Below are 12950 nucleotides of genomic sequence, written 5' to 3'. Positions count from 1 at the left end.
ATTAAAAAGTCCAGTCCAGTTAAAAAAATCATTTTTAAAATGTGATAATAATAAAAAATTTCTCTAATTAGTTTGACAAAAGGTTTACTTTCACTGCTGTTTCCTCTTCAGTCTTTTATATTCTTAAATTCTTTCCCCCCTTAGGGTGCTCTCTTGTCAAAAAGAAAAAAGTTAAAATCTCGCCCAAAGCCGACACACTTTCTTTCTTCTTCTTCCGTTCTGGAGCTGTCCCAACCTTTCAGCAGCTTCAATGGCCGCTTTCCTCCACAGCCAAATTGGACAGCTTTCCTGGATCAGCCAGAGGCTTTGCAGTGTCCCTGGGATTTACAGGATGCGCTGTCCTCGATCACCATCTCTATGAGATGGTTTAGGTCCAAATGGACCATCCAGCTGCGGGGATATCAGCGCTGGTCCCGGAGCCCCGAAATCATTCATCGTACCGTCATGACGTCAGCCCCGCCCACTGAAATATAAATGAGAGTTTTAAAGTCGACATGGTTGTATTTACAAACTGAATTTGGAGTGGGAAGACAGGGTTGAGAGAAATTAAAGGGCTACTTTGATATTTATGTTTTATTTTTTTAAAAAAAAGGCATCAGCATGCAAAAAGTAAAGGATCATTACATATTAAGACTGTAGCTAAAGTGTTGATTTTTTGTTTTGCTTTTTTACACAACTAACTTTCCATTTCCATTTGCTTTTAGAACCCTAGGCTATAAAAAGAAATATGTGAAAATTCCACATGGACATATATGGGTAGAAGGTGATCATCATGGGCACAGCTTTGACAGCAATGCTTTTGGTCCGGTAAGAACATAATTATTGTACAAAACACTAAGTTCATGTCATACAATATATAATATTTTATTATGGTATAACAATATTATATACAATAATTAAAAAGGGTGCACCATTTAAGTTTCTTTATGAGCATTAAGAAAGATTGCTAGGAGCAGCTTCTCCCATCAGAGGGTTGCAGGAAACTTGTTATAACTGATATTTAAAAGGAAAGGCAAAACCTTCTTTGATTTGAGTGTGATTGATAACTTCCTCTTCCAAAGGAACATTTGCAATAATCACAGCTTCCCTTACATTTGGCCAAGCTACTGACCCTACTTCCTTCCATTCGACTATAACTAGTGCCTTAGGAAATTGTTTATTCCTATTATGACTTCACATTTATTTAGTGCCAACTATGAACTAAGGGCTAAATAGGAAAGCCAAGAGGTTTTTATAAAGCATGATAGACAACCATTTCTGGAATAGAGGTAAGAGAGTGACAGTGTTAAATGAAGATGAAAGCACTGAATGATGTAGAAGAAGAACACATGATGCAGTGAAGAACTTTCTTAGAAGAGAAGTGGATCTTCACAATTTCTTTTCAACCATCTATTGAATTGAAATCCTGATCACATGGCCCTCTTCCTGAGTCAAGCCATCTGGACCAATACGCTAAGAAATACTTAGACTCTTTTAATTAGAGAAAAGATATCTTTTACTGGAAATGAAGTGGTAGCAACAATAGAATTCTGAATCTGAGGAATTAGGCACGTAAACCACATATACAAAGTGATGGAAATGTTCCCACCCCCAACAGCTCAGATGAGTCTTCCAATTACAAGTTGTGAATATGATCATGTGGATATCCTCAGGTGGTGATGAGGCTTCTGTCCATTGACCTTGGCATACTTTGATAAAAGTTTGCAGTTGCGCAGAGGAAAGAAAGCTAAGCAAGAAATAGAAACCTAAACAAGAATGTCCTCTTCCCCCTCATTTTATACAACACTAGAATGTAACACCTCCAGCTTGCTTCCCAGACTTTACCCCCCTCCTACCCCCGTTACTTATGGCAGCCGAAAGATGCAAAGCAATAGTAGAAGATCTTGAAGGCTGACATTACCACTTGCAATGGACGATGGTTGTAGCAATGATGGCGGTGTTGGAAGGGAAGGCCATTGAATGAGTGGCTGACCTGCACAGTGTACATGCACAGGAGTTGGCGAATGTTGGTTCGTTCCTGGAAGTGCTGCGTGTCCGGTTCGAGGACAGGACCTGGATGCAATGGATGGAAGGAGAGCTCCTGGCATTGAAACAACGAGGCCAGTCGGCGGTAGACTACGTCCGGGAGTTTCAGAGGCTTGTTGGTAAGCTGTGGGCCTGGCTGGAAAGATTACTGGTTCAGCACTGCTTCATCCACCTCAAGTCTCCCCTCTTTCCAATTCTCAAGTGTGTCCAACTGAATTCATACGATTCCACCACCAAAATAAATTCAGGCTTGACAGGCTGCCCCCACAACTGGAGGAACGTTCCTGCAAGACATAAAGCATAAAGATAATCACTCATGCCACTAACCTCCCCTTCCCCCAATGGGGGTTCCCTTCGGTTTCTGAGGGTACTTGCCATGGAATTGTTTTATCAACCTATCCGCATTTACCTTCCAACTTTTCACCCAGGTGGCTTCAGAGGGTGGGTATCTCTTCCAATGTATCAAATATTCCATCTGGCCCTTCTGTACCCTCGAGTTCAGGATCCTTTTTATTTGATACTGAGTCTGACCCTCAATCACCAGCGGTTTGGGGGGAACCCGATCCACCGGTTTAACTTGTGAACTTACCACCAGTTTCAACAGACTACTGTGGAATACTGGATGTATTTTCCCTAGTAACCTGGGAAGTTGAAGTTGTACTGTAACCTGGGTTAATCACTTTAACTATAGGAAATGGGCCCATATATTTAGGGCCAAGTTTTTTTTGAGGCCAACTTTAATCTCAGGTATTTTGTGGACAAATACACTTTATCCCTCGCCTTAAACTCCGGTTGAGGAGCCTGGTATTTGTCAGCCTGCTTTTTATAGGACTCAACTGCTCCACTCAGGGCCTGCTTGGTATTTTCCCATGCTTTTTTCAATGACTCCATCCATTCTATTAGTGACATGGAAGAGGGTGGCTCCCTAGGGAGCTCAAGCATGGGAACAAACTCTACGCCACTGGTCACCTGCAAAGGGGACAGACCGGTACTACTGTGCACTGCATTGTTATATGCTACTTCAGCAAATGGCAGCAACTCCGCCCAGTTTGACTGTTGATAGTTAACTTTAAGTATTGCTCTACCATGGTGTTAGTTCTCTCTGTGGCCCCGTGAGTATTCTGATGAAATGCTGAGCTAAGCCCCTGCAAAGACCCAATGGTTTCATGAATTCCCTCCAGAACTTAGTGGTAAACTGAACACCCCCCCCCACCCCCCCCCACCCACCCCCGATCAGAGATGACTCTACAGGGAACTCCATGCAACCTATAAATATGCTTGATAAATAGGTTGGCCAGTTTCTGTGTAGATGGCAGTCCTGGGCAGGCCACAAAGTGGGCCTGTTCGGAGAACAAGTCCACCACAGTCCAATGACTGTGTTTCCACTGCTCTGAGGAAGCTCGACAATGAAGTCCATAGCTATTTCTTCCCAGGGTTGGGATAGATCCACCACTTGCTGGAGCAGACCAGGGGGCTTTCCCGGCCTTGTTTTCATCGTTGCACAGGTAGCACAGCTTTTCACATAGTCCTCCATGTCTTCTTTCATCTTTGGCCAGCAAAATTGTCTTGAGTCAGGGGCAGGATTTTCACATAACCAAAATGTCCCGCTCGCTTGGAATCGTGGCTTTGCTTTAGAACCTGGAGTTGTAGACTGCTAGGCACATATAATTTCGATCCCTTCCAGCCTAAACCATCTTTCAGGGTTAGTATCCCTGGATTGTCCTTGTACCACTGATCAGCTGGCAGCTCGTCTTTCAGCCTTTGGGTTATTCCTTTTCCATTCAAGGCCCTTCTACGGGATGCCTGGCCCTGGGTTAATGCTTGTGATGCTGGCTGGGAAGGGGAAATTATTCCCTCATGCTGTGATACTGCAGTTTGCGCGACAAGGCATCAGCTAAAATGTTTTCCCCACCCCCAGGATGTGCTTCAGTTCAAAGTTGAATCATTTAAAATACTGCACCCAATGGACCTGCTTTGGGGGGAGTTTGTGTGGCATCTTCAGTACCACTAAGTTTTTGTGATCAGTCCATATGTCAAAAGGCACTGCACTGCCCTCCAGGAAATGTCACCAGGTCAGTAGGGCCCATCGGACTGCATATGCTTCCTTTTCCCATTCGGCCCAACTCCGCCCAGTTTCTGTCAGTTTTTTGGAGGTATACTCACAGGGCTGCATTATTGCTAACAGGGCCCTTCATGTTCTTTTGGAAAAGGACTGCTGCTACAGCCACATCACTGGCATCAGCTTGAATTGCAAAGGGTTGCTCCGAGTCTGGGTGGTTGAGGATTGCCTCCCTAGTGAATAGTCCCTTCAACTGCTCAAAAGCCTGCTGGCATTCCAAGGTCCAACTTAAGGGTTGAGTTGGTTGCAGCTGTTGCGGGCCTTTCCCCATCTCCAATAGCTCGGTGATGGGCTTGGTGATTTCAGTGAAGTTAGGGATGAACTGTCAATAGAAGTTTGCAAACCCCAGGAAACTCTGCAACTGCAGATGCGTACATGGGGCCTGCCAGTCCAGAACCACCTTTACTTTTTATGGGTCCATCTCTATCCCCTCACCAGATACCCAGTAGCCCAGGTAGTCTAGTCTGGTCTTGTGGAATTCACATTTCGACAGTTTTGCATATAGCTTGGCTGCTGGGAGTTTTTTAAAAACTTGGTGCACTAAGTTCATATGTTCTTCTAGGGCAGTGATAGCAAACCTTTTCGACACCGAGTGCCCAAACTGCAACCCAAAACCTACTTATTTATTGTGAAGTGCCAACAAGCAAGGGTGTGATCCAACCAGTGTTACAACCAGTTCGGTGAGCGTGCGTTTTGCACACGGCCGTGTGCTATGCGCATGGCCATGCCTGACAAGCGCTGTACACATGTGCGCAGCGTTTGCAAGAAATCATCAGCTGTGCCACCTGGACAGCTGACAAGCACTGCGCGTGGGTGCGCAGCATTTGCCTCTTCTTTTCTGCTTTTTCAACCTCAGCTGTGCCGTGCAAAGCAGCTGAGGTTGAAAAAGCAGGAAATAAAGGACAGCCACACTAGGTACAAATAGTGGCTTTAATTTTATTCAAATAATAACAAAGAGACCCCCTCTCCCCTTTCAGGTGGGGTAAAGTGAGGAGGGGGCTGTTGCTTATATAACTTCCCTTTCCCATAAGAAGCAACATCAAATCTCCCTCTCTCCCTCTCTATCTCTGTCTCTCTTTTTTCTCTCATCAATTTCTCCCTTTCTCCCTCTCTTTCTCCCTCTCTTTCTCTCCTCCCTCTTTCTCCCTTTTTCTTTCATCTTTCTCCCTTTTTCTTTCATCTCCCTTTCTCCCTCTCGCCCTCTTTCTCACTTTCTCCCCCATCTGACTCTCTTTCTCCCCCTCTCTTTCTCCCCTTTTCTTTCCTCATCTCCCTTTCTCCCTCTCCCTCTCTCTCTGTTTCCCTTTCTCTTTCTTCTTTTCTTTCATCTCCCTTTCTCCCACTCACTCCCTCTCTCTCTCTTTCTCCCTCTTCCTCTTTCTTTCCTCTTTCTCCCTTTCTTTCATCTCCCTTTCTCCCTCTCTCTGTCTCCCTTTCTCCCCCCACTCTGTCTCTTTCTGCCTCTCTCTTTCTGCCTCTCTCTTTCTCCTTTTTTCTCTTTCTCCCTTTTTCTTTCATCTCCCTTTCTCCCCCTCTCTCTTTGTCCCTCTCTGTTTCTCCCTCTGTCTCTCTTTCTCCATTTTTTAAATCTCCTTTTCTCCTCCCCTTCTGTCTCCTTTTCTCCCTTTCTCCCTCTCTCTCTTTCTCCCTCTTTCTCTTTCTCAGCACATCAGAGACTGCCTCCCGTCCTCCTTTGATCAACATCAGTTTGCTTATAGAGCAAACCGATCTACAGAGGATGCTGTGGCCATCACACTCCATAGAGCACTGAGTCATCTGGAGCAGGGGTCCCCAACCACCGGGCCGCTGGCTTGCTGGGCGCCGCCATCTTTTTTTGATGAAAAAGTGCTTCCGGTGAGCTTTTCCGGGTAGAAAGCTCACTGGAAGCACGTTTTCATCAAAAAAAGATGGCGGCGCCAGCGCTTCCGGTGAGCTTTTCCGGGTAGAAAGGTCACCGGAAGCACTTTTTCATCAAAAAAAGATGGCAGCGCCCAGCTGATGCCGGTACCGGGCCGCGGCGCCCAGCTGATGCCGGTACCGGGCCGCGGTGTCAAAAAGGTTGGGGATCACTGATCTGGAGAACAAACAGAGCTATGTGAGGATGCTCTTTGTGGACTACAGCTCTGCGTTTAACACTATCATCCCAGATATACTAGTAACCAAACTGTATAATTTGCAGGTCCCCACCCCCACGTGCTCCTGGATTAAGAACTTTCTGACAAACAGACCATAGTCTGTTAGACTTGGCCCCCACCTTTCTTTCACTATTACACTCAGTACTAGTTCCCTCCAGGGGGTCTTGAGCCCCCTGCTATATGCCTTGTACACCTTTGACTGCTCACCAAGCCACGCAACAAACACCATCATAAAGTTTGCGGATGACATGACCGTGATTGGTCTCATCTCCAGAGAGGATGAGAAGGCATATAGGGCAGAAGTAGAGAACCTGTCTGTCTGGTGTTCACAGAACAATCTGTCACTGAATGTCCATAAAACTAAAGAACTGATTATGGACTTCAGGAAACATGGACAGGACCGCGCCCCACTCATCATCAACGAAGAACGAGTGGAAACTGTCCCTATGATCAGATTTCTTGGCATCCATATTTCAGCTGATATCTCCTGGTCCCCTAACACCAAGGCCATAGTGAAGAAGGCTCAGAAGTGGCTGCACTTCCTGCAGGTTTTCAGAAAAAACAATCTGGATAAGAAGCTGTTGCTGGCTTTCTTTCTTTTTTTTTTTGAACAAATTTTATTAATTTTTTTTTTCAAAACACATAGACAAGCGAACAAAACATAGGATGTATTAACATAAAATATCATAAAATATCATATCAAAAACACATAGAATATCTTATTTAAAGAGCAAGATAATTCCAACTTATCACATTTCTATACAAACACAATTTAATATATATATATATTTATCTTATCTGTTCAACTTCATATCCTTTCCCAACTTCTCTTTACTGCTCCCTTTCCTTCTATATAATTGTATTTCTTTTATCTTACATTATGTATATTCATTATATATAATTTCATTGGTTCTCTTCCAACATCCTTTCAAACATAAAGAAACATTATACAAAACATAAATACATAAAACTTCTTTTTGGAAAGTGGCTTACCCCGGGTTAGATCTTTTTGTACAGACGTAAATCAAATTCGTGCTCACATAATATACTATTTCATATCTTAATTAACATTCTATATTTTCTATATATTTTCTCTCTTCTATTCATTCTTTTAATTCTATTTTATTTATTTCATCTCAATTTAAATAATTATACTTGCATCTTTTGTCCGTTCTCTTTCAATCATCTATTTTCCCTTCCTTTCTAATACAATATTTTCCCTGTAACCCCTGGTTGAAGTACGACAACTTTTTATCTTTTCCCTAAATTTTACACTTAAAATAATACATACTTTCCATACTGATTCTGCTTCGTACATTCTAAGTACTACGTTTCAAAATAATAAGACAAGCAAATAATATTAAATTTAGCAAGTAATAGTAAAACCAAAAAAGGGGATATTGAGTTTATAATATAATAAAAGCAATGTTTCATAGTAAATTAAACTCTGTTATCAAATCTTAAACATTTGCAAGATTCTCTTTAATGCATTGTTAATTCATGTAATATTTTAATTTTCTAATTCAACTTCAAGTACTAATATCTACCATACAATCTTATGTACTTTTGCAGAATCATTTTTATAAAATTATATCTTACCCCTTATCTCTAAAAAAAACTTTTTTGACATCTTGTTTAAAGCTTTTATGACTTCTCTTTCCTTTTTCCCTTCCTTTCTTATCAGTTCTGGCTTTTTGACCCCCCCCCATCTCTCAGGTTTCACTCTCTTAATCTTCCCTCTCTGTTGTATTTCTCTTTTCTGTTGCTTTCTGACATCGTATCGATTTTTCATCTTATTTTTCTTTTTCTTGGTTGCTTTTTTAAGTCCTAAATTCACCATTTCTTCACCCCCCCTTACGCTTTTCTTCTTCCACTAAAAGTATCTGTCCATTAAAGATGGCTTCTTCTTCTTCTTCTTGGTCTCAGTCTTCCTGTCGCTGTTGTATTTCTTGATAAGTAGAAATCGCCATTTCTAAAAAGTGGAAAATAGATCCAGAAGAGCCCATGCCTTCCTGTTCCTCTTCTTTCAATTTTTGAAATTCCATTTGTAAATCTTCAAAAGATAATGCCATTTTTCCCTTTTTTTAAAAAAAACAACCCAAATATCTTTAATCTTTCAAGAGATAGTTCACAAAGATCCCAAAGTCACAAAGCAAACCAAATCAAAACAAACCGTTCCATTTAGCACTTTCTTCTTTCTATATTTTCTCTTCCTAGGGTAGAATTCAGATACACAGTTCCAAAGTAATCTTCTAGAAGTCGTAATATCTTTTATTTTTTGATTTTATAAGCTCAAAGCAGTCTCCTTCAATACAGTCTTAAAATAAATCTTTGCCTCTTCCCTTCCACTTATAACAAAAGAAAGAATTTTAAGTTTTTAATTCCAATATCCAGAAATCCTTTATCCCCTTGGCTTAAAATTTCAAGTTTACCTTCTATGCCCAAGCAGGTTTTCCAGATTTCCAACTGCTGTTTCTGTGGGAAGGGAGAGTAAAAGAAAGTAACTTTCCCTTTCAGCTTTTTTCGGCGCTTTTACGATGTTCCTTGGGAGACAATGTATCCTTTGAACGATTCAGTTTTCAGGGTATTTAGAGGCTTCTTGTAGTCCCGGTTCAGCCAAAACTTTCACCTTCACCTGCTTCCTCCAGCACAAATCTTACCCGGCTGCAGGCTTCTTTGTGGCAGCCATTACTGACCGCCGCTCCACCGCCTTGGGAAAAAGGGGTTTTGCCGGCTGAGGAGAGGGTTTGCGATACCCCCAAACCCAAATCCGGATCCCCTCTCTCTTCGGCTGCCTCTACGGGGCAGCCCTATCCTCCGGATCCATTCGGATCGGAGGAACCTCGGCGGCGAGCGCAGCAGGAATCACGGAGGATCGTGAATTCCTGCCGCCGCCGAAGCCTTGCAAAACCGGAAGCCTCGAAGCTGTTGCTGGCTTTCTATAAAGCCTCTGTGGAGAGCACTCTGACATACTGTCTGGGTGTGTGGTATACCACACACCCAGCTGAGGACAGGAAAACTGTACAGAGGGTGATAAACACAGCTCAAAAGATCATTGGTTGCCCTCTGCCCTCCCTGGAAGACTTAGCCAGGTCCCGCTGCCAAAGCAGAATCATGGCCATCATAGAAGACCCCTCACACCCTGACAATTATTTTTTGACCTGCTGCCGCCCGGACGGCGCTTTAGGTCAATAAAATCCCACACCACTAGACTAACAAATAGTTTCTTTCCCTGGGCCATCCGAACCGCAAATAAACACAAAGTCACTACCTTATTAAGATGTGAGAAGATATGAAATCGCAATACCTCATTCAGATGCATAATAACATATTACAGTACAATCCATCTCCTGTGTATTACACTCGGCAAAGCATCACAGTGTAGGATGTATATTTTGTATATATTCATAGATATTGTACTCTCTAATTGAAAATGGAGATGTGGGTACTCTATTTTTCTTATCTTCATTTTTAAGTGCTCTGGTTTTATTGTATTGTGAACAGTTGCTGGGGTACTTTATTGTACAATGACAATAAAGTTCTTTTTCTCCTTTTTTCTTTCATCTCCCTCTCTTTCTCTCTCTCTCACCCAGTTCTCTGGCTACACACACTGTTACCTGGAGATGAACTCAGGGGGGAGGAGGGTGAAGCCTTCTGTAGCCCTCCCCACACGGCTCCTGAACTGACACCTGTGACAGAGGGAGACCGAGAGCAGGAAGCCGAGCTTTGGATTGCAGCGGGCATTAAAGTACCCAGCAGCGGATTGCAGACAGTCTCAGCTGGCTGGGAAGGGGGATGCTCCTCCTGTCTCTCCAACTTTTCCCCCAGCCGATTCCTCCTCGTTTTTCCTCTTGGCTGCAGGGCTAGTCAATCGCCACGAGAATGAGGCTCCTCCTGTATGCAGAGAAGAGGTGTTGAAAGACAAGATAGGAGGGTAGAAGGGGCTTTCGCAGGGTAAAGGGGATTAAATTGCTACCTTTCTCCATGCTCAAGGGGAGCCGCTTCAGGTGACCATGGCTTTTTCTCCTGCTTAGAGATAGAAGTCTCACTGATCGGGATTTTTTGGGGGGTTCTTGGAGCTAAGTGAAATGAGAGCTTTAAACGAGACACGGGGGCGACCGGGCAGGCAGGAGTGGGGCCAAGTAGGGCAGGGGTGATTTTTCCCCCTGCAGTCTCCCTAGCAGACCCGCATCGTGGCTGCTGCCTCCTGCCTCCATGCATCGAGCAGGCTGAACAGCAGCAGGAAGAGTGTGGAACTCCTGAGCTGCAGGAAGCGGCTGCCAGCAATGCCCAAAGATGCCAAAGATGTTGCAAGGGGATGTTCAACCCCTCCCCCTCAGTAGCCGCAAAGCACTTGCCGGCCCTCACCAAGCATCCTCCTTCCCGCCGGGCATGTGAGCATTTCTGGTGAGGAGAAAGAGAAGCGTGGTGGGAGGGGAGTCGAGCGCTTTGCAGCTCCTGAGGGGAGGAGCACGAGAGATCGCGCCCTCCCCTCGCAGGCCAGGGGACACTTGGGAATGGCTCCAATGTCGCGATCTTCCATGCGGTACCCTCCCTTCCCATTTATCATCCCTGTTGCCAATGGGGGCACTGCGGACCACCAGCCTTTCCTGGTGGCAGCGGCATGAGTGGGCAAGGGATGCAGGGATACCTGCTCCTCCTCTGCCAGAATCGCACTTGGGGCAGTGTCCAGCCAGCCATGCCTGCCCTCCCCCCCAGCCCACATGGCCTTTCTTGTGGCATTATTAAAAGCCGCCGGGGGCGTCAGGTAGGCATGCGGGCACAGGGGAGCGACTGGTGGCAGCACTCCTGGCTGGCAAGGGGGCGGATGTCCTGGGGCTGCATGTGGCCACCAACAGCAACAGTAAGCCAGCCAGGAGTGGGAGCAGCTGGGCCTGGGCTCTGGCAAGCAAACGAGGGGGGGCACGAAGTCAGCAACTTACCAAAAATTAAGAAGGCCACAGAAGTCAAGTGAGGAGTCAGGGCAGGCAAGCAAGCAAGCGGCGGCAGTGACAACAAGCAAGGACTGGGAACCAGAGGGCGGTCAAAGAACCATTAGGCAGCGCGTGTGACTCTGGAGGCGGGAGAGGCAGATAGGGTGGGGCCGGGCCAGCCAGTGGGACAAAACAGTTTAGCCCGGTTTTTTGCAAATGGGACGGGGAAGGCAGCGTGATCTAGACCCGAAAATCAGCTGGGAGGCCCGCATGCATGGTGGAGCGGAGTTGGGCTGACCGCTCGCATGCCTGCAGAGAGGGCTCTGTGCCACCTATGGCACGTGTGCCATAGGTTCGCCATCACAGTTCTAGGGTCTTGGTGAAGATGAGAATGTCATCAAGGTAAACAAGGACCCCCTTGTATAGGTGCTCATGTAGCCCTCATTTTAAAGATGGACTTTGTTTATATGGGAGGGAGGGAGGGAGGAAGGACATTTTAGTTTATTAACTCAGTAGTAACAGTTATCTGGGAGAAAGCCTGCCTGTACATATATCAAGGATTAAACTTTCAATACACATGCTATCTATAACATTTCTGTGTAAGTGGTGATTTGTGACAATTAATGAGGCTTGCCAAAGTTTAAGAGAGTGCCATAAAAAGATGTGATGATGATTCCATTTGCTGCAGTTATGGAGACTCCATCCCTCAGGAATGGTGTTCAGAATTTAGAAAGAAGTAATCCCATGCCTCACTAAGCTCTGCTCAGCTAAAAATATGACAGCTAAGCCAGTGAAACAAGTCATCATAATTTATGATTCTTTATTTAACTAGCAAATTTATATGAACCAAGTTAATAAATGCTTACATGATTTGGTGTTATTTTCATTTAACTTGCTTTATCATTATAATTTTTCAACACCAGTCCTATTACAGAAATATTCCCATATTTTAGACTTTGAACAATCTCAGCTCATTGTTGAAGCAAGATTTAGCAAATCCTCTTTCAACAAGAGTTATAAAATGCCATATGCATATAAAATGCCATATGCACCTATCTCTTTTAGCCATTTCTTGTCACCCTATATTATACCTGTGCTTTCATTACTTTTTTTCAGATCTCTCTTGGCCTTCTACATGCTCGTGCTACTCATATACTGTGGCCTCCAGAGCGTTGGCAAAAGTTACAACCCAAGCTTTTTCCAGAACGCCAGCCTCTCCAGCATGACCAGGAATGACTAGTTTGGATCTGTTAAAAAACTTATAATTGAATTTGGTATGGCTATATGAAATGGCTGGTGCAAATGAAATACTCATTCCTTCTAAAGCAATTCTGTCTTGATTTTAGCATTTCAACCATCCCAAAATTCTACAAGGCTTGAACACTTTAGTATAGTGTCTTAATTTTATAGACAAAGAGATTTGTTTTGCTTTTTTTCCCATTGCAACTTTTAGGGGTTTTTTATTTTACTATTTGTTTTTTCACAATATAGTAGATGTTACTACTGGATAATAAAATATGATATCAGCATGTAATACTTTATATATATTCTAATTCTTTAGATGGTGTAATTGTTTTGAAGGAACAATATTTCTCATGTAAAGAACTGTGCCCTAGAATCAATTTTCCCAAAAATAAATGCATGTCATTAAATGTTTTTACTTGTTATTACTGTCATGATTAAATTAATTTGTATTTGCATTGCATTTTTAAAGATAATTAAAATTTCTATTTATAT

The 12950-nt window shown here is 43.7% G+C and overlaps 1 protein-coding gene across 2 annotated transcripts in view; it reads left to right on the top strand.

The window, feature by feature from the left end:
- IMMP2L (inner mitochondrial membrane peptidase subunit 2) overlaps positions 1–12950 on the top strand; it is a 134321-nt gene extending 121371 nt beyond the window's left edge. For both annotated transcript variants that reach the window (XM_026669112.2, XM_087969277.1), the window contains 2 exons: positions 705–807; positions 12330–12950. In XM_026669112.2, coding sequence (XP_026524897.1) covers positions 705–807; positions 12330–12449 — 223 coding nt within the window. In that variant the 3' untranslated portion in view covers positions 12450–12950. The remainder of the gene's footprint in view (positions 1–704; positions 808–12329) is intronic.

Source organism: Notechis scutatus, chromosome 6, assembly GCF_049901735.1.
Source record: "Notechis scutatus isolate UNSWTSFEM ecotype Mainland chromosome 6, rNotScu1.2, whole genome shotgun sequence".
NCBI lineage: Eukaryota > Metazoa > Chordata > Lepidosauria > Squamata > Elapidae > Notechis > Notechis scutatus.
The sequence above is the reverse complement of the archived record's forward strand: the minus strand, read 5'-3'. Positions and strand labels throughout refer to the sequence as shown.